The sequence below is a fragment of the Prionailurus bengalensis genome, chromosome C1 (genome assembly GCF_016509475.1).
Source record: "Prionailurus bengalensis isolate Pbe53 chromosome C1, Fcat_Pben_1.1_paternal_pri, whole genome shotgun sequence".
Taxonomy (NCBI): Eukaryota; Metazoa; Chordata; class Mammalia; order Carnivora; family Felidae; genus Prionailurus; species Prionailurus bengalensis.
In genome coordinates this window covers 222,361,746-222,383,744 of record NC_057345.1, presented here as the reverse complement: position 1 = coordinate 222,383,744, position 21,999 = coordinate 222,361,746, and the positions used below count along the sequence as shown (strand labels likewise).

The 21,999-nt window shown below is 45.7% G+C and overlaps 1 protein-coding gene across 6 annotated transcripts in view; it reads right to left on the bottom strand.

Moving 5' to 3' along the window:
- Positions 1-21,999, bottom strand: part of SEPTIN2 (septin 2) — a 35,315-nt gene that overhangs the window by 5,894 nt on the left and 7,422 nt on the right. For 3 of the 6 annotated variants that reach the window (XM_043578426.1, XM_043578423.1, XM_043578425.1), the window contains exons 2-10: positions 20,899-20,928; positions 19,295-19,415; positions 9,647-9,769; positions 8,932-9,055; positions 7,506-7,640; positions 7,209-7,326; positions 3,282-3,383; positions 2,763-2,908; positions 1,324-1,407 (exon numbers count right to left, since the gene is read on the bottom strand). In XM_043578426.1, coding sequence (XP_043434361.1) covers positions 1,324-1,407; positions 2,763-2,908; positions 3,282-3,383; positions 7,209-7,326; positions 7,506-7,640; positions 8,932-9,055; positions 9,647-9,769; positions 19,295-19,415; positions 20,899-20,907 — 962 coding nt within the window. In that variant the 5' untranslated portion in view covers positions 20,908-20,928. Of the gene's footprint in view, positions 1-1,323; positions 1,408-2,762; positions 2,909-3,281; positions 3,384-7,208; positions 7,327-7,505; positions 7,641-8,931; positions 9,056-9,646; positions 9,770-19,294; positions 19,416-19,682; positions 19,910-20,898; positions 20,929-21,999 lie in introns of all 6 variants that reach the window. The other 3 variants (XM_043578424.1, XM_043578422.1, XM_043578427.1) reach the window with 2 other exon arrangements.

The window sequence follows — 21,999 nt, the reverse complement described above, 5'->3', positions numbered from 1 at the left end:
TTCAAGAAACTTTCCTAACTCCAAGCAGGGCTGGGACACTCTGGTCTTTACTTACTCAAGGAATATGAGACATTATCAGGAGAATACTCTTTTTTAAGGTAAGCTCTTTACGGACATAGACCATAACAAGTTCACTTAAAAAAGGGAGGGAGCAGGGCCTGAGCACACACACAGAAGATGCCGGTGAGGGAGGCCCTCTGAGCGATGAGGACCTTCGTGAACTCATGCCTGGCTCACTCACAGTGGGATGTTCTTGTGGCTTCTAAAACCCGTCTTTATGTCTGGTCCCCAAACAAATAACATGATAAAGCAGACCTTAACATATACCCTGTATACACACACAAACCCACCAGATGTCAAGAATGTGAGTACTTTAAAATAAACTACAACATGGCAGTCTCCCCCTTATCTGCGGTTTCAGTGGACCGTGGTCGGCTGTCATCCGAAGGCAGGCGACCCTCTCAAGCGTCAGGTCAGCAGCAGCCCAGGGCTCCGACACACCGTCCAGGTATTCCCCCCACCTCACCTCATCCATCACATGGGCATCCTAGCATCTCACAGCATCACAAGGGGCGTGGTGAGAGCAGGGCAGGAAGCTCGTTCGTGTACTCTGATTAGAGTACGTGGCTGTAACTGTGGCACCGTATTACTGTTGTTGTTACTCCCTCACTGCATCCGATTTATAGATTAAACTTTATCGCAGACACGTACATACAGGAAACAGGTGCATGGGTAGAATATTTGGCACCATCCGCAGCCAGGCATCTGCTGGGGGCACTGGAACGTGCTCCTGTGGCTCAGGTATGTGGGAGCAACTACTGTACAGAAAACTCTTTTTGTAAGTGATGAAGGTCACTACTTTGATAGCTAAACTGGGCAGAGATGTGATGTGACCAGACACAAATCAGGTCACAACACACAGACCTTGAGTAAAAACCCACTACGATGGTGAAACAGGAAAGGTGAGGGCAGCCGCCTGTGTCACTGAGGAGCCGGGCTGCTGCTCACCCCACCTGGGGAGCTGTGCTTCGTAACATCACGTGAAGTCTATCCTCACTGACAGAGTGATGTTCTTGAGACCAGTCGCTGGCCTTTCCAACTAAAGCTGTTCTTTGCATGCAGAGGATTAAAGCTACCTTGGACAGATTAAACAAAGCACGACACAGTGACATGAGCAATGGGTACCTGGAAAGAGCTTCTGAGTAGGAAACCAAATCATGTTGCTTAGAGTTAGGAAGACAGAGTAGGACAGGTGGAAGGGGGGCCAGTGGGACTCTGTGACGCAATATGGGCAGAAGGACAGTATAAATTGGGGGTAACAACCTGCCACCTCTTTTGAGCCTCTCGGAACGGAAGTTTTCATAATGCAGGTCCTGGGTCACCTCCTGGAGATCCTGCATGTGGGTGCTGGAGGAGAAAAGGGCACAGCAAGGCCGGCTGAGTGCGGAGCCATCTGCACGGAGAAACTAAAACCCCACTTGCCACTTCTAAATCGTACATGAAGTTGCTGGAGCTTTGGATACAGGAAGGAAGCTACAGAGGCCTCTCTCTCCTCCCTACCACGAGCAAGGGCGCACAAGCACACAGCACAGGGTCAGGTACAGAGGCCCTTCCGTGGGATGCCTCCCCCAGGCACTGCCCACCTCTGCATGAGACTGTCACCGGTGCACAGAGGCAGAGATTTTAGCAGAGCCTTTCAGGTAAACAATGTCTGAAACACAACGTACTTTTTGTTTTCTCTCTTTCGACTATTCCTGACTTCTCAAGCTTAAAGAGTTGGTCAGTGTGAGCTATCAGCAAGACCATAAAACAAAGTATTAATATTTTGGAAAAACTAGAGATAGCACTTTGCATCTTCTAATCATCTCAGAAAACACTCATCATTTTTTTGGCTCAGCTCTTTCAAATACATAAACTGCCAGGAACGAGTGACAATGAGGCATTCTTGTCTGCTGCTTAGAGTCTAGAGAAGGGGACCAGTGACAGCAGAGGGTGGTGGGCTCTCCGTCACTCTAAGAAGCACGCAGGAAGCTGCCAGCAAACAGCAGCATGACCACAAGGACCCATCCTGAGTGACCTAAATGATGCCTGAGAAAGCTTGTGGCGTCGTTCTAATTCTAGTTTTGGTGCTTTTTCTGTTTATTAAAAATTGCTCAACCAAGACACACGTCGATGAGCACGTACATCAATTTTTAGTTACTCAAAATGTACCTCATCTGTTCTTTGAATTCTTCTAATTAAAGACATTCTAGATTTTAGGAACACTCTTCCTTTGAGCCTGATCCAAGAGCAATAGCACGTGCATGTATGTCACTAAATGCGAACTCTACTTCTCAGAGGCAAAACGTGTGCTGCTGTAGCCAGGCCTGTGGGAGGTGCTGAGAGTGCACTGAGGACCCTCCCGGTGGCCCCAGGGCGGGAAGGGAGGCTGCCTGCCATCCTGCAGCGCCTGAGCCTTTGTGCCCAGAGCAGGTGTTTGGGCGCGGCCAGGCCGCAGTTTAGGACCAGTCTGCTTTCAGCGTCAAGAGAGCTGGCTGATGAGAAAGGAGAGGGTGCTAAGGCACAGGCCTCGAGTGGGAGAGGTTGGTTCTGTAGAACCACAGAGAGCTCCCGGTGAGGGCCTTCCATAACAGGTGCAGCGGCCCCACCACCTAATACCTGTGGCGCCGGCAGCTGTCTGCGAGGCCACACGCACACCCTGTGGTCAAAAAGCTCTGCTTCCTGCTATAGGCACTGCCAACGGGAACGCACGGGTGTCTTACATGAGCATCGTCCGCAGCTTCAGAAAGTCATTGTGCTCCGGGTTCTCCACCTCCACAACGCCCCACGGGTAGAGACGGCCTCTGACCTTCTTGCCCTTGGCTTCAATCAACTGATTGGACCCGACCACGGAGAATGGGATACTGGCCTAGAGAGAGACACATGAGGTAGACCGGGGCCCCACCGGGAAGCCCAATTCTCGCCGTGAGCACACGAACACGGGCACAGACGGAGCACACTGCGGCTTACTGCAAGATCTCCTCGGAGAGCTAACGGTGTAGCACATCTTACTCAGAAGGACAGGTGTTTTCCACACGGGACAAATTAGATGGAAACATATTAAACCCGCAATAAGATTTCTAAACCTCAGGTGGCAGCTGTATCAAAATATATTTAAAGCAAAACACTATGAATCTCTCAAAGGTCAGCCATCCTGGATGTGGCCCTTTGCCAACTCCTTCCAGGGTGCTCATGACAGAGCAGGAGTGACTCGTGTTGGGCACCTGGAGAGGTGTTCTTACCTTGAGAAGTCTAGTCTGCTCTTTAAAATCCTCATCTTCATCGGATTCTGCATCGGGTAAGTGATAGATTTTGATATTATGTTCCTCAATTTCATCCAGAATCTGGAAAAATGACAAAGACAGGAGCAATTTTACCAAACAACTCATATTAAAGACAGGGGTGCCTGGGGCACCTGGGGGGCTTAGTTGGTTAAGTGTGGATTTCAGCTCAGGTTACGATCCTGGTTCGTGGGATTGAGCCCCACATTGGGCTCTGTGCTGACAGCACGGAACCCGCTTGAGAGTCTCTCTCCCACTCTTGCCCTTCCCCTGCTCATGTTCTCCTCTCTCTCAAAAAAACCAACCAACCAAACCAGATAAACCCCCCAAACCCCGCAGTAAACAGAACTATCCAGATGCCAACACAGAATCAAGCTGATCACTGACTGCCAAGCGATTTCCTGTTAAGAAAGGCCTCGTGCTTGCATGTTGAGGGGACCCCCTCTGCCCAGGGATGACAATAACAGCGTGCCGCTCCTTTCAGGGCACAGAGCAGCAGGCAGACAATCACTCCAGCACGGCAGCTAACAAGAAACACACTACAACCAGCTTCAGGAATGACACGTACCCAGGGAGTGGCACACCCAGACGCCGCAGGCCCCAGAAGAGCCACAAGCATTGCCCCAAGAGTCGGCAGGTGTGAGGGCTGGAGGGAGGGAGGGGCCTCTAGGGACCACGAAACCCAGGGTGGCCAGGAAGTCAGCTTCCAGGTTGGGGAAGACAGAAGAATAACTGGAGTTACCAAGTGGAGAGTTCCCTGGAAGCCAAGCTGGGTTCTGGGTTTTCTTCAAGAGGCAAAAAGTGGCAGCCATAGAACCACACACTCCAACCAATTGAGCAAGCGGGAGAGTGGCCCAGAGGGCACGAAAACCTGGGCTGGAGATGAAGGAAGCAGCTGCGCACCCGCTGGCCAGCCCGCGCCCAGCCCCCAAGCGCCTTCTGTGCAGGGAGCGCCAGCAGATACGGGCAGGCTGGAGCTTCGCCTCCGCCGAGTGGGCAGAAATATCCCTGCTTTGAACCCTGCTCTGGCACTGGTGGTTCTTAACGGGAACTCTGGGGCCTTTACGATTAAAGGATCAAAGATCGTGGGACTTAACGTGTTGTCTGCACTAATTCAGGCCTCGCAAAGAGGTCTTTCTCCCTCCTTCCAACATCCTTCCCCTTCCAACTGGAAACCATCTGTGCTTTCAGAGCCCTCCCTCCTAGAGGAAGCAGAGGAACCATCTCACTGGTGGGAGAAGCCCAGCAGTGAGCAAGAACCTCCTCCATCTGTTCCTCTTTCCTGCCCATCATCCATCCCTGCTGCCCCATCAGGACAAGGCTTACGAGACAAGGACGAGAACCGAGTTGACAAAATGCAGTCAATGGGCGATTTCCAACCGGAAAAGAGGAAGAAAGTGATGAATCAAAGGCAGTCACACATTTCCCTGTCTGGGCAGCCACACCAAAGATGGGGGTGGGTGCAGGTGGAGCCAGGGAAGCTGGGTAACCAGCTCAGGACCGGGATGGCAGGGGGGTGGGGTGGGGGTGGGGGGTGGCGCGGCTATCTCCTGTTTACACACATAGTTCATGTGAAAAAGATTCTCTGAAACGAAAAGCAGAAGCCACAGGAGATGACACGATCTAAACAATACTAAGCAATGCTGACATTCGTGGCTTGGAAGATAGGTGGTAAAGCAGGCAGAAAGACCCAGTCTCCCGAGAGCACGGCCAACCCACTGGGGAGGCCCAAGGCTGGTGGAGGGTCTGCAGCCAGACCCTAGACAGGAGACCTGCTGCTGGATGAAGTGGAGCCAGTTAGAGACGAAGGAAGGGTAGGACTAAAGCAGATCTGCCAGAGGCTCTTTTAGATGAGGGAGCGGGAGTACAGCAGGAGGCACAGGGAAGAAACCAGATAAAGAGAAGGGATTACAAAGGCCCAAGATGAAAGAGAAAAGAGCTAAAAAGGGTTTCAATTCATTTCAGACTTGGAAATCAAGCCCTAAGAGTTCTGGGCCCAGGATTAGAGATGGGTGTACAAAACATTCTAACCCTGACCCTGGTTCCCCCACCTCTCTGAAATCCAATGTAACACGCCTATTATAAAAGGTGGCGTTTCCTTAAGTGGGCATTACTAAAACACATACTGTCAAGCAAAAGCATGCCTAAGCTTTCAGGGGCTCTTCCAAAGGCCTGGATATTTCCTAAAAGGCTGGCAGGCACTGAGACAATGAAGGAAAAGGCTGACACAGTCCATACAATTGAAGAATTCTGCCATGACAGAAGACATCAAGAAAAATGTGAAAACACAAAAATCAGACTAGGTCCAAAAACACAAGAATATCCGTTAATTAATAAAAAGGCACTAAAAACGCAACACAGGCTCTAAAAACCTCAGAGAGCACACTAACAGGCATCAGGCACCAGGATACATACTCGCATCAGCAACCAGACACTTGTGGAAAACACTCGCGGAAACTAGACACCGCTTCCCATTTCTCAGATGGGAGACACTTTAGAAAACCTGGTGCCGGATCTAGGACAGTTCTGGCAGGGGTGGAGCACGCGCACATGCTGCTTTGAGAATGTGAGTCGTTACACATTTGTTTTGAGGGAAATTCAGCTATCTTTTGTAGCTTTAAAAGCCAATCGATTTCCTTTCCAAGAATGTATCTGACTTCTACAATTGTCAGAAGACAGACAGGTGCCTACAATGTGCCAGCTACTGTTCTAAACTTTTGGAACACACAAGTGAGCTAAGCAAAGATCCCTGACGCCAGGAATAGAGGGGTGGGGGTGGGAAGCCAAGAAACACACTGAAGAGAGTTTGTGCCGGGAATGCTCCTGAGTGTGTGTGTGTGTGTGTGTGTGTGTGTGTGTGTGTGTGTGTGTGTTGCTCTAAGCTGAGTAAGGATGCGGGGGAGTGTTTTCTGTGTGTGCTGGGTATTCTTAGAAAGTGAAAACGGCAGAATAATATGTACGCGATGATCCCATTCTGTAAAAACAAAAACATAGGTAAACTATGTTCTGGAAAAATAGGTATGTCACTGTAAACAACAACTGCTTTTATGGATAATTCAGAGAACTTTTATTTATAGAATTTAGCATATGAACTTGGACTTTCTTTTAGCAATTGAAACTTTTTTTAATGTGTATTTTTCAGAGACAGAGAGAGAGAGAGAGAGAGAGAGAGAGAGAGAGAGACGGAGCACAAGGTGGGAGGGGCAGAGAGAGAGGGAGACAGAAATCTGAAGCAGGCTGCAGGCTCAGAGCCGTCAGCACAGGGCCCACCTTGGGGCTTGAACCCATGAACAGTGAGATCATGACCTGAGCTAAAGTTGGAGGCTTAACCAAGCCACCCGGGCGCTCGTAAACTTGGACTTTCTTAATGCGCATTTGAATAAAAAGACAAGTAATTAAAAAAGATATACGAAAGAATCAACAAAGACACACCAGAGACCAATGACCAGCATAGGGCTGCTGGGCGGTGAGAGTCACACAGGCTGGAAGATGGACAAGTTCAAGGCAACCTCTAAATGGCCAAAACACAAGCCCTTGAAACGTTTATGGTACCAAACGATTACAACTGAAATACATTCCTAAATGAATTGGCTGCAATAAAATGTTTAGATAAAATAACAAAACTTCACAGAGATGATCACACTTCCAGACTCATCCCACTCTCGTAACACATGGCGTCCCTTCTACTCATGGACAGTATTTTCATCTGAGGTGAATTACAAAGAATAAGAACTTGACATCTTCGTCAAAATACTAAAAATCTACAACCGTTAGGTGTTTTTCAAAAAACCACCAGCCTCCCTACGTGCTCCCCCACATCTCAGGACACCCCTCCACTCTCTTTCCGAGGCACCTGGCCTTCAGCTACCCTGAGTAAAATACACTCACCCTTTTCTTCAAGCGCTCCCGCTCCTTCAGCGTGAGGGTGTCGGCTTTGGCAATGACAGGCACAATGTTCACCTTGTTGTGTATCGCCTTCATAAATGCAACATCTAAGGGCTTCAGTCTGCGAGGAGTGAGACGGTGCCATGCATTTAGGGGAAGGGCAGGGAGATCACACATTTTTGTTCTCTCAAAATTATCTCAATTCTTGTATTAAAATGTGCAACTGGGGGCAACGATCAGCCCACAGAGTAAAGACGAGACTCTAGCACACTTGGCTTCTGCGGCCAGTGGCCCACATACCCGTGGCCGAAAGGGGAGATGAAGTAAAAGCAGCAGTGCACCCTGTTGTCAACGATGTGCCGCCTGTTCAAGCCGCTCTCGTCATGCAGGTACCGTTCGAACTGCTCATCGATGTAGGCGATGATGGTCTTAAAACTGTGAGAAACACAAATACTGACTATCGGATTCCAAAGGCAGGCAGTCCCAAAGTTCAAAGACGCAGGCTTTTTCTGTCCCCTGCCTCCACACCAAATACAATTTGACAATCACTTATAAGATGGGGACGGAAAACTCACTCCTATGTTTGGCAAGATGGATGTTTTTGGAAAGTGTGCCAAGCATAATCTCCCCCAACCACGGGGGGCTTAAAGGCCCAAAGGGAATAAGTAAAAGCACCCGAGGTGGGTGCCTGGGTGGCTCAGTTAAGCATCCGGTTGTTTTTTTTTTTAATGTCTATTTTGAGAGAGAGAGAGAGCACACATGCACACCCCAATGGGAGGTGGGGAGCGGCAAAGAGAGGAGAGAGAGAATCCCAAGCAGGCTCCATTGGGAGTCTGGCCCGAGCCGAAATCAAGAACTCGACATCTAACAGACTGAACTACCTAGGCACCCCAAGAGTCCAACTCCTGACCTTGGCTCAGGTCATGACCTCACAGTTCATGAGACTGAACCCCGTGTCGGGCTCTGTGCTGACATCGAGGAGCCTGCTTGGGATTCTCGCTCTCCCTTTCTCTCTGCCCCTCCCCTACCGGCGTGCATGTATGCGCACCCTCTCAATAAACATTTAAAACAAACACACAAAGTGAATGAAAGCACCTGAGGTGACTGAGTAGACAGAGGGCCGCCAGCTCTCGCAAGGACTGTAACTGTGCAGAGGGCAGAGGGGCAGCAGCAGAACACACGGTGGGGACAGGCGTGTGAAAGTGTGAACCAAAGAGCAGGGAGAGAAGGGAGCGACTCCCAAAGAAAGGAGACGGGAGACCCTTCCCCTTCCTTCCCTTCCCTCATCAGACGCTGGCAAGTTGATGCTGTCCATTGATGACGTAAGAAATTACAGTCTCTACCACGAACGTGGTGCTCTCTGCGCAGCGCAGGGACAGACTGCTCTTCTGCTTGTAGCTTTCCTTAGTTTTGCTCATGATGTCAAGGACCGAGTTGCTAAGGGAAAGGGCTAGACCACAATCTTCCCCACTGGCCAGGGTTGATTCAGATCAAGAAGTTTCATTTATACTAGGATTTGATGGATGGTTGGCTCTTCCAGAAAAAATACTCCTTGTCTCTGAAATTCCTCACTTCAAATGTTATAATCGGCACACTTGTAAACTGTTTCACTGTATTATTACACACAGCTACCTCAAGCCTAGTCATCACTCATTAACGCTATGAAACCTGAATACGTTAGAGTAACCATAGCACCTCCAGGACCCCGTGTCCCCGAGGAGCGTACCAATCCCTGCAGTTGATGGCGTCCCCGTAGCCGGGTGTGTCCACCACTGTCAGGCGCAGCTTGACCCCTCGCTCTTCAATCTCCACGGTCGAAGCCTCGATCTGGACAGTTCTTTCAATTTTCTCTAAAAAAAGAAACAAACTTAAGGAGAGGATGTACCTAAAAACCGACCCAGTTCACAAGAGGAGAAACGACCTGTTACCTTCTTATTAAGATACAAATGAACCTCAATACCTTTCCTAGAGGAAGGTTTTCTGAGCTAACACAAGAACTGTGTAAAAATAACCCCCAAGTTGGCGAGGGAGACCTGGAAGCGAAGATGAAACGGCAGCTCGGAAAAGTTAAAATGCCAACACTGAAAATTATGACCTTTGCTCACACAGCAGGCGCAGGCAGATGCCTACACCCGTGGCAGTCAGCCACTTACAGAACTCTCACATGAGGAAACACCGTCCCCCTGCCCTCCCGTCAAACACAGAATACAGGCAGAAACTATTCCCTCTACTTTACCATAAAGGAAAACAAACTCGGAGACGATGGACCCGTGGACAAATGCCGAGTCTACGACCAAGACTCAAGGGCTGCAGGTCAGCACCTTTCCCGACCGAAAGAACGCTTGTCCTTGTGTTTCAAGCTGAGGCAAAAACACCAATTATGTGCTCTCAGCAGCTCTCGTGTAGCACGACACTTAACAGTCCTGCGGGGGCTTCTGTACCTGCGGCTCCAGGTATGATTCTTTCTGGGTAGAGATCGGTCAGGAACAGGCTGTTTATGAGAGTCGATTTTCCTAGACCCGATTCACCTTTAGATGAGAATGAAAACATTGTCATGACTTGACCTGTAAGACACGGTTCATCTCCTGAGTTTACGTGCGGGCTGGCACTAGGTTAAACCCTCACAAACCCCATTCTCTGCACTCCATGTGACCACTACCAATCTGGTACGACTCTCCCCACTTCATTGATGGGGAAATGGGTGCTCGAAGGTTACTAAGTCGCGTTTGCTCAGAGACCTGTCCAGAGCAGGGCCTTGATTGGAATCAAGGTCTCTGAGTCTCCAGAATTCCCACATGGTGAGATCAGAAACATACCCTTAGTTCTTCACAAATGTATATGACGGACTTTTAGAGGCGGGTCTTTATTTTTTGATAAATAGAATGCAAAGGTTTTCAGTAATGAGTTTTGGTAATTATTAAAGTTCCCAATTTTCAGGAAACTGATCTACCAATGTCAAGTGCACTATGGCTCGCCAAGCTGTGGGAACCTGAACCAGAACACATGCCCAAGGCTGCGTCACAGTCTGCATTTCTTCCTCCTGTCGCCAAGGCAGGGGCAGGCCACCTCCTCCCTTTCCTGCTTTACATACATTCTGTGCCCCAACACTGGCCCGGCAGCTGCCTCAGGTCAGACAGCCTGCCCACGCAACACTGTTGAGTGTGACATGACCAATTAAGAGAAACACATACTCATTCAAATATATAATGAGTTAACAATGCTCTTCAACTACCGTAATACCTGAATTCTGAACACTCTTGAGTTAAGTAACGTTTGTATTCTGAGCATCTGCAACTTAACTTCAAGGATGCAAAACACCACAAATGAAATATCTTTTAGAAATGTTTATTATTTTTTTGAGAGAAAGAGAGTGCGAGCAGGGAAGGGTCATTCATAGACAGACGGAGAGAGAATCCCAAACAGGCTCTGTGCTATTCGCACAGAGCCCAACACGGGGCTTGATCTGATCATCCGTGAGATCATGACCTGAACTGAAATCGAGTCAGAGCTTAATCTACTGAGCTACCCAGGCGTTCCCCGCCCCCCCCCCCAAATGAAATATTACATCTTAAGGAAGCATGCACAGATGCCATCATTTCACTGTAGCTGTTATCAGCTAAGGCTACATTCCGCGTGGAGAAGTGCTTGTGAACTCGGTGCCTGACTATCTCCTGGGCATCTTGGTCTGAACCTCCCTCTGCTAAGTCCTGCGCAGCACGTGAAAGGAGCACACATCTGTTTTGAAAATTATTTCCGGTAAAATGAAGTACAAGAGTAAATTTGAAATGAGTAGACATATAAAATCAGGACTGCGCTTTAATTGGATGGCGATTTTCATATGTGGAAAGGACCACCAAGAGGACAAAACCAGAATTACACACTGAACATGTCCAAATAAAAGAGCATAAAAATATGCCACCAAATTATCCTTTTAACAAACTGCCCAGCAGTTTACGTCTTTATCACAAAACGAAGAGATCTTGCCAGTAAGCGAGTGCTCAGTCTTTTTGTGTGCCTGGCACAGCTCCACGTGCTGGACAGCTAAATTCCTGCTCCCGTGCAGACTGGCAGTCCAGTGGGGGAGACGACAAACGAGCAAGGTTACTTTGCCACCAATGAAGTGGTGACAGCTGTCGGTAATGAAGCTGAAAGGGAATGGGGCTCAGAAGACATCTCAGCAGAGGTGTCTGAGTAGAGACACCTTCTTTAAAAGAAAAAAAAAAAGCGCAACATTCCAATGTCTGATTCTGAATTACAAATCTTCACTTTAAGGGTGGAAGCATCTTCCCTTGGAATGGCTTTCAGGCAGCACCTACAAGTAATTAACTCATAAACTCAGAACATGATACTGCTGTTGGGCCGAATCTCTGGGAGTGGCTAGCTTTGTGATTTCTCGTTCACCAGTTATCTCTGTCCCAGAGGCGTTTCTCAGGCACCTATACATGGGAGACACAAGAGCTCAAGAGGCCCTGGAGTGCGTATCTCACAGCATAAAATGCACGGGGCTGAGCAACCCTATGTAGTTGTCCTGCACCAGTGACGACAGCAGAAGCTGACTGGGATGGGAGGTACTCCGGGTTTACAAAACGGCTTACGTTCTCACCAATCGAGATACACAGCACCAGGCACAAGGGGGCGCCGCCACATGAAGAATATGCACAGGAGGAAAGGGAGCTTGGGTTTACAGCATCCTGAAATCCCATCAGGCTCAGGGTCCCAGAGATCCCAGAAGCTTCCAATTAAAACCTAGGCGAACCCTCCCATCCCCCCACAAAACTTAGGCCAAGCCAGGAATGCTAGGAAACAAAAAGCTCCTAACCTGGGTGGAGGGTGTCCTCCTCACATTTACTTTTCAATTTTAACCAACACAAGAAAGCGCTTGCTTTCTCAAACACCCTGCAGCCAGGGCCACCTGGGAGGGCCCCGAAGGGCAGCACTCTAAGTGATCCCTTTTTTGCCCAGAGCCAAGCCATTTCACGGGGTAAGGATGCGCAAGCAGGCCCGGCTCAGAGTGGCCAAGGTCCCAGGTGCATGTGCCCTCATGAACGAGTCCACCAGGACACAAGTGTGCATTTTCAGGACGCGTGAACCTACAAGGATTCGTTCTCTTAGCTTAGTTCCGAAGTCTTCGGAAGTGTTCATTCTGTAACCCTCTTGTGAATTTGGTCACACTATCCATTCTTCGGACTTTCTACCAGGCAATATATATTTGACAATAGGCTTTCTATTTTTAATTTTGCTTTTCTTGTGAACAGACCCACCACCCCCAATACTCGTGGGGAGGCTGGAAACTGGATATGAACTATCACCAACTATCACCATTTGGCCAGACTTCAGCAGCACAGGCACCACGTTCCCTCACGAGCAACCTGCTACTGGGCTTTGATCTGTGATGTCTTTAAAGAACTTATTTGTGATTTTTTTTTTTATAAAATTTTTTTTTCAATGTTTATTTATTTTTGGGACAGAGAGAGACAGAGCATGAACAGGGGAGGGGCAGAGAGAGAGGGAGACACAGAATAGGGAACAGGTTCCAGGCTCTGAGCTATCAGCCCAGAGCCCGACGCGGGGCTCGAACTCACGGACCGCGAGATCGTGACCTGGCTGAAGTCGGACGCTTAACCGACTGCGCCACCCAGGCGCCCCAACTTATTTGTGATTTTTAAGTTTCTTCCAGATTGCTGCCCAAACATTTGTAGTTTTTCACTTGCATATATGATTTTATGAAATTTCCTATTCCCTTAGATGTTATCTGCAATTCTGAAAACACCTTTTTCAATAGCGTCTGACTTACAAGGTGGGTGCACTGGCCTTTTCCTGATACAGGTTCTCCCTCTACCAGAAAGTAGACTGTTCCTAAGCCCAAATGGTAGAAAGCAAAAAAGCATTATACCACTCACTTAGATGGAAACATTTTTTGACACTCCTAGCTTAAAAAAAAAAAAAAAAAAAAAAAATTTCACCTCTCAGCCTTTCTGATACCTTAGAACACATCATAACAGGTGCACAAAATCAGTCGAGATAAAGTCCAGATGCTCTCAGACAGCTCTGGCAGCTGGACACCGAAACGCTTCGCGAGGAGGCTCGGTGGGCGTGCTGCCTCTGCAATGGCTTGCTGCAAAACCTGCTGAGCTCTTGCTGGTCTTTTATTATTGAAAACAGGCACTACTACAGGCCTTTCATAAAAGCGGCGTGCCAGGAACTTTCAGAAAGCAGGGGATACCTGTGTATCATTTTTCTCGTGCTTCTAACAGGTACAATTTAAAAGTTGAGGGTTCTCGTGGTTAAGTTTCTAGGTGTTATTCACTACCCGTCTCACCTTTAATTCCCTTACTACTTGCTTTATTTGAAACCCACTTTACTGAGGTGTAACTCACATACACCTCAGTTCAACAGTTAAGTGCACTCATTTGAACTGTACTGACGGATTAGTCTGACCAAGTACACACTCAGATAAATAAACTCAAGATAGAAAGGATCTCCATACCGTGAGAGCTCCTTTGCCTAAGTCAGAGTCAGCTCTACCCCTCTCGTGTCATTATATGCATACACCAATCTGCTTTCTGTCTCTACAGACTGGTTTTGACTATTCTAGAACTTCACAAACATGGGATCATACAACATGCCTTCTTTTATCTGGCTATTTTGGCTCAGCACAATTAGCTCTGGAGGTTCATCCACGTCACGTCATCCATCAGCAGTCCGTTTCCTTTTCTCATGTGGACACATCATGACATGTTGATCACCCTCTTGCTGGCTACACCTGTGTTACATCCGGTTTGGGCCACTGCAGGGAGAGCAGCTGTGAACATCCAGGCGCAGGCTCTGTGGTCATGCTATCATTTCTCCTGTGTATCTGCCTAAGAGCGGACGGTCTAGTTACACAGGGAGTAACAGCTAAGAAAGCACCGAACTGTTTCCAAAGTGGTTGTTATCACTTTACACTGTCACTAGCCACTAGGAGAGGTGCGTCTCCACATCCTCGCCAACACTTGGACTACCGGACTTTTTGCAAATTTCAGCCATTCCAGTGAGCGTGTGGTGGGATCCCATGGGTCCTGGCCATTCAGGATCTCCTATGAAATGTCTGTCCCAATCTCGTGGCCCTTTCTGTAACTGGGTAGCCTATCTTCTTTCTGAGCTGTTCGGGTTTATGTTCCGGATAGGAGTCCTACGTTGCACGTGGTGCTGTGAACGCTTTCTCAAGTTTATGACCTTCTCTTGTTGTTTTCTGAAGAGAATTTTTAACGAAGTGCAACTTTTCATTTATTTTGTGATTAGTGTTATTCACGTCCTAAGCAATCTGCTTACTCCAAGTCATGAAAATTTTCTTGCTCATTTTCTTCTAGACTTCTTACAGCTTTACAGTTAAGCCAACAACCCACTTGGAGTTAAGTGTGTTGTACGATGTGAAGGAAGGTTCACGTTCACTGCCCACCACACGACCATGCACTTGGTACAACGCTGTTTGTAAATGGCTAACCTCTCCCCCTGTGTCACCTTGGCACCCTTGTCATGAATCAGTTGATCATGTGTACACGGGTCTTCGGGCTGGTATTTTCAGTTGATCTGGAGTTCCACCCTCACCACGCTGTCATGGTTCCTATTGGGAAGGCTTGAAATCAGATAGTACAGGCCCTCTAAATGGTTCTGTCTGTTCTAGGCCCTCTGCACTTACATTCACACTTTAGAACCAGATTGTTCATTTCTATTTTAAAAAGCCTGGTGTGACTCTGGCAATGTGCTGACTCGATGGGTCACTCTAGGGGCAGAGTCACGGGCACGGTGTGCACAGTCACACCCAGAGCACTGGCAGGTCTCACAGCTTGTCTTTCTCTCAGCAGTGCTGCCATGGTGTCAGTGAAGGTCCTGCACCCATTCCGCTAAGTTAGCCTAAGCATGGTGCATTTCTTATATTACTATGGATGGTACTGTCTTTTAAAATGTTTCTTGTTGGGGTGCCTGGGTGGCTCAGTTGGTTAAGTGTCCGACTTCGGCTCAGGTCATGATCTCACGGTTCGTGGGTTTGAGCCCTGTGTCGGGCTCTGTGCCGACAGCTCAGAGCCTGGAGCCTGTTTCAGATTCTGTGTCGCCCTCTCTCTCTGCCCCTCCCCCGCTCATGCTCTGTCTCCCTCTGTCTCAAAAATAAACAAACATACATTAAATAAAAGTTTTTTGTTACCATTGTTTTTGACAGTCTTTTCAAGTTCATTTTAAAATTATTTGTTGGTGGAGGCACCTGGGTGGCTCAGTCAGTTAAGCGTCCAAATTCAGCTCAGGCCATGATCTCGTGGTTCACGAGTTTGAGTCCTGTGTCGGGCTCTGTGCTGACAGCTCAGAGCCTAGAGCCTGCTTTGGATTCTGTACTCTATCTCTCTCAAAAATAAATAAAACATCAAAAAAAGAACCTGCAACTTGATAAAATTTACTTATTAAACATCGTAGTTTTGGGATTCCTTATAATTTTTAACATACACAAATCATTTCACTTGCAATTAAGAATGTTTTAGAAAATTTCCTTGTTTTTTTAGTTTACAAAGTTTTAAAATCTTTAATGGGTTTGAATTGTTGCGACTGCATGTTTTAGATGACAGCATAAATTTCCCCTTTAGAACCACACAGATTAATTTTCTAATGTTAAATCATGCACTCCCAAGGGGTGGCGCCTGGGTGGCTCAGTTGGTTAAGAGTCACTTGATTTTGGCCTCTTGATTTTGCCTCAGGTAGTGATCTCAAGGTCGTGGAGATTCTCTCACTCTTTCCCTCTGCTTCTTCCCCTGCTCCCCCATGCTCTCTCGACAAATAAACAAATAAAAACACAAAAGCCCCTCCCCCCAAAACCCATGTGCTCCTGAGGTAAACCCCATTCATTAGGATGTATAGACAGCTTTGCCATTAACAGATGCCTTGAAGGTGAGAATTTGTTCCAACACAATTGATATACTAGGAAACAACTTCAACATAATACAAGCATTGTATCTGCTCGTGTGATTTCACCGGTGACAAACTAGGTGAACGTCAAAAACTGTATCCAGTAGAATCAAGCCATGAAAGAACATTTTCAATAATGTGCACCCCTCAGCACCAGTGACCTCTGTTCAACAGTTATCGTGGACCATCCCCACTCACCTCTCCTGACACAGCTTCCCATCCACCATTTCCCGACACCCACTTTGACAAACTTCAGAGACTGGTCAAGCTATAGTGCCCGTATTCAGTATAGTATGATTATTTTAACCAGTTAACAAGTGTAAAACCATTTAACATGTAAAAACCATTTTTATTATGTTCCTCACTTCTTCCTAATAGGTCCCTGAGGGAACTTTTGTGCCTGTATTTTCTCCAGAACCCTATGGCTTCAAGTGTATTACTGCAGAGCATGGTGATATTTTTTTAATGTTTTTATTTATTTTTGAAGGAGAGAGACAGAGCATGAGTGGGGAGAGGAGCAGACAGAGAGGGAGACACAGAGACCTAAGCAGGCTCCAGGCTCTGAGCTGTCAGCACAGAGCCCGAGGCGGGGCTCGAACCCATGAACTGTGAGATCGTGACCTGAGCCAAAGCTGGACGCTCAACTGGCTGAGCCACCCAGGTGCCCCACAGCATGGTGATTTTTAAGGAACACGTGTATACTGCATTATAGTAGAACTTAATGTATTAAGCATTTTTATGTATTGCTGGACTTGCTAAAATTTTATTGAGATGTCTGTGTCTACGCTCATGAATTGTCTATACTTTCTCATCATTGACTACAGGGTAATGTTGGCCTACTAAAATATTCTCACAAGAGTATCTATGGTGAATCCTCCATGTGCACTTGAAAAGAATGTATACCGTGGGGTTTCTCAGCACAGTGCTCTCGACATCAGTTGGATCAACCTTCAGATTTCTCTCTCTTGCAGATTCTGCATCGTGCATTATGAAGCTCCATCATTAGGTGCACATACATTTATTTTTTTTAATTTGTTTTTTAACATTTATTCATTTTTGAGAGTAAGAGAGACAGAGCATGAGTGGGGGAGGGGCAGAGAGAGAGGGAGACACAGAATCCAAAGCAGGCTCCAGGCTTCGAGCTGTCAGCACAGAGCCTGACACGGGGCTCGAACCCACGGACCACGAGATCATGACCCGAGCCGAAGTCAGACGCTCAACCGACTGAGCCACCCAGGCGCCCCTAGGCGCACATACGTTTAAAATGATGTTGTTTTGAACTCATCCCTGCATCATTAGGATACATACTTCTTTATCTCTGGGAATATCCAGGTAGTAGACATAAAGTCTACTCTGTCTCGTATCAATACAGCTGCTTTGGGTTTCTTATGGTTGGGCTTTGCATGATGATTTTCCATTCTGGTCCTTCAGGCTCATACTCTCTCCCTCTGACTTCTTGTCCCAGTCACGGCTATGCCCCTTCTGCTAGGGTGTTGCCCTCTTTCCATTTGTCTCATCTCTTGTTTCTTTGCTGCTTTCTGGATTGAACAGGGTTCTGTATTCTATTTTATCAAAACTATTGGCTTTGAGTCAAACCCTTGTTTGACTTTCCTAGTGGCTGCTCTGGAGTTGATAACACACACCACTAACGCAGCAGCCCTCCCTTATGTAACATCAGCTCAGCACCCTCCCGTCCTGTGCTGCCCTCATTCATCTTACTCCATGTTAAACACTGTTAACTTGGCTTTAAAACTATGTTCGACAGAAATGAAAAACCAAGAAAAGTGTTTTACATTTACCAACACACTTGCCATTTCCAGTGCTCTACCTTTTCCGTCAACCTGAAGAACCCAGTTTAATCTTTCTTTTGGTGTAGATCTGACAGTGACAAATTCTCAGCTTTTACTTAAAAATGTTTATATTTCATCTTTCTCTAAATCTCCCTTTTTCGAGGTAATTTTTGATTAATTCAGAATTCTAAGCTGATGGTTTTATTCTTTCAGTACTTTAAACTATCACTGCATACGGCTCATATCTGATAAGTCAGTGGTCCTTTCCACCTTTGACCTTCTGCATGTAATGTGCTTGTTCCCCGCCCCCCACCTGCTTATAAGATTTTCCTTCTTATCAGTGCTTTCACCAACTGTTTATTGTGTGCCCTGGTGTGCTTTTCTTATTTATTCTACTTGGTGTCTGGATGCTTTCTATTGCCCTTTCTCTTCGGCAGTATATACTTTGCTGTTAGCTCTGTCAGAAAAAAATTTAATCTCTAAAAGTTCCATGTAAGTTCTTTTGGTTATCTTCTATTTCCTTCTTATATTGATGTTCTCCTTTAGGTAGCAGGAGCACAGTTAAAATAGTAAAAGGTCTTGTTCGCTAATTCTATCATCTCTATCATTGCTGGATCTGTTTCTATTACCTGATTTTTCTCTTGGTTACGTGCCACACTGTTTTGCTTCTTTGCATTTACAACTTTTTACTGGATGATGGCAAGTGTAAATATTACACTGTACACTGGATTTTGATTTCCATCTTTAATGAATGATGGGTTTTGTCCTGACAAGCAGCTAATTTTTCACCCAGCTTGATCCTTCAAAGCTTGTTTATAACTTTGTTAGGGAAGGTCTCGGACAGCTTACACACAGCGACTGGTGGCCCTCAGCTCCTTGCCTTGTGAGACTTCTCTATAAGGCTGCTGAAGGGTCCTTCCAACATGGTAGATGGCATCCCCCAGAGTGACTCAAAAAAAGATAGGGGGCAAGCTGCAATGTCTTTTATGACCCAGTCTTAAAGTCACACACCTTCATTGCTGCCATGTTCTACTGGCTACACGGGTTAAGTCCTACTCAATGTAGGAAGGGGCTAGAAAGTATCACAAATTCCAGGAGGCGAGGATCACTGGGGCCATTCTGGAGGCTCACTGGCATAATGAGTGAATACTTCCACCACATACAAATAAGGAAACGACAGAAATATTAAGATTTTACTCTTCAGAAAAATTTCCTAAAGAATCTTTTTCAAATTCCCCAGTTATTTGATTCTGACAACAAAGGAATATTCCCTTTGACTTTATAGGTCACACAATTATACCCTAAAGTTGAGAAGAGGAAACACCTGCATATTTAATAAGCTCAAAGGTATAAAGGTTAATTTCTTACCGACCACCATTAGTGTGAACTCAAAACCTTTTTTCACTGATTTTCGGTGAACTTGATTGGGAAGGTTTGCAAATCCAACGTAGCCAGGAGTTTCTGGATTTATAAACTGAGTTGGTTGTTGCTAAAATAAGATTTTACAAAAACAAAACAAAACAAAACAAAACAAAACAAAACAAAAAAACACCTTATTAGTTGCTTTTAAGATATAATCAAACCTGTGACAAACATAGGTATTATTAGTTCCCACAAATTAAAAAAAATACACAAACAAATCCACATTTTTGTAAAAAAATCACCTGTATCAGAAAACTGATTGTATTCACTTAACACTTTTAAAAAGATAAACCGATCTACTATTATTACATGCAGGAAAATCAGTCAAACTTACAAAGTAATGCCACAACTGAAAGTGGTTTCACAGAACAAACTTAGCAGAAGAATAGTTTCTAAAAGCCAATCCTTCTAGGTATCAGGTGTGATGCATTTGTGAACAGTGTTCAGGAACAAGCCGTGTCTCCTGTTTATTCCCAGCTCTATGCAACAGTGCCATCAAGGGTGAGGCAGGCCATTTAGGGGTGGGATGTGAGCATCGGGCTTCAAAGATCAAAGAGAAGACTAGGAATGAAAAATGAATCACAGCTGAGGACAACGAAGCATCAATATTCCTGGACAGGTGGAATAAACCGGAGATGCCATAAAGTATATCAAAGCTATAGAATCTAGGCATAGCATACTAAAAATGTGAGGAAATCAAAAAAGGATACACCAACTGCTTTATTAATTTTGACAGCCAAGACATAAGATAGTATTTTTCCTTTAGGATTTTGGAAATGTATATTCATATGCACACGTGCGCAGATGTAAAAATATTCATAAAATGTTACTAGTGGTTATTTCTAGGTGATGAAATTATGGTTAATTTTTATTTGGTTTTTTGCTCATCAGTGTTCCCGACTCATACTTGCATAAAAAGTACAAATTAGTAAGGTAATTATGTATCAGTAATAAACACTGAAACATTCAAAAATAAAAGGCAAAGGAAAGTAATAATCTTGCAATTTTAACCACAAGTTCTGCTTTTCTCAGCATGTCTTTCAAAACTAATTTACTTCAGGGCTCTGGGCTAATCTGCAAGAGCTGATATAAGCCAATTTATCAAGTCTAAGAATGCTGTAAGTTTCATGATGAAATATGATTAGAATTTTAAATTATTATTTGATTGGTGTGCTGAAAATGATGTAAAGGAGGCTAAATGGATTGTTACTGATGTACTGAGAAACAAATTGGAAATCTAAAAAAATAAAGTTCAAAGTTTTTAGAATGTCAATTAAATTACACACTGGCTCAACAAATCAAATATATCAGTCATATTAAAAATGAGTCACATGGGGGTGCCTGGGTGGCTCGGTTGGTTAAGCATCTGACTTTGGTTCAGGTCATGATCTCATGGCTTGTGAGTTTGAGCCCTGCGAGGGGCTGTGTGCTGACAGCTCTCTCTCTAACCCTCCCCAGCTAGTGTGTATGCGCTCTACCCCCCCAAAAAAATAAAAAAAATAAAAAACCACATAAAATGAAAAAAAAAATTAAAAAGTGTGATCTCTTACCTTAGACATCTTCAGTGAAGTTTTCTCAATCTGTTAAGAAAAAAACCCACATATACATATATGCATGTACACACACACACATTTTAGTATGAATTGACATGTACACAGACTTAACACCTAAAGCATCAACAGTTCCTGTTTTACTTGTTAATTGCATCAAATTACAGAAATGAGAAAATTATCATCTCATTAAAACTTTGATATAAAAAATTAGGTCAATTAAGTCAACCACATACACGTATGTACACATATAGACGTTCCTTATTTCCAACAAAGTCTAAACGTTTTTCTAGTACTGATTATATGCTAAGCACCAGGGACACAACAAGAGAAAAAGACAAAATCTCATGACCTCTGGAATTCTATAATTTCCTTTCCCTCTTCGAAACCTTTCAACAAGGAAAGCGTACTTATAGAGCGATGTCTGCTGCTGGGAGGTTCTCTGAGCTCTTGACAACTAGTTTTAGACAATGGGGCACTCAGAGCAACATTTATAATTAAAGGAAAAAGGGCTGAAGGCATTGGAGTGTTTGAAGAACATGACAATAGTTTTAGAGATAGTTGGAATTTAATACGAATTTTAGAAGACTTGAAATTTTGGGGAACATGGAGTCTGTCGGCTAACAGTCTTTGGCAGCAAGGTCAAAAGATATGAATGAGGTCAGATTTGATTCCCTCTGGAGCTTAGAAACTTATGCCCTTCGTGTTCTTGCTTCCCCATCCCCCAAACCTTAACATTCCTGAAAACTGCACACTGTTTCCCTTCTGAATGGAAATGTTCCCAACCACCTCTGAAGACGTGAGGCTCCTGCACCCCCATGCACAGTTTGGTGAACAAAGGCCAACCGCAGTAGGATTTGTATTATTTCACAGAAGGTAAGTTTACAGTCTTCGTTCTCGTTCTTAGTGGCCCATGGGAAGCCTTACCCTCATGTGTCCCACTGGAACAAGAACGGAGGCAGAGGAGAGTTGGGAACTCACACGCAGTCTGTAAACCGCTTGTTGCTTCTATGGCTCAGAAGGGAGTATGAGGTAAGGCCTGGGCTAAAAGGGAAGGGCAGTGATTGAGGAGGAGTGGATAGCTCCAAGGCTAGGTGGTGG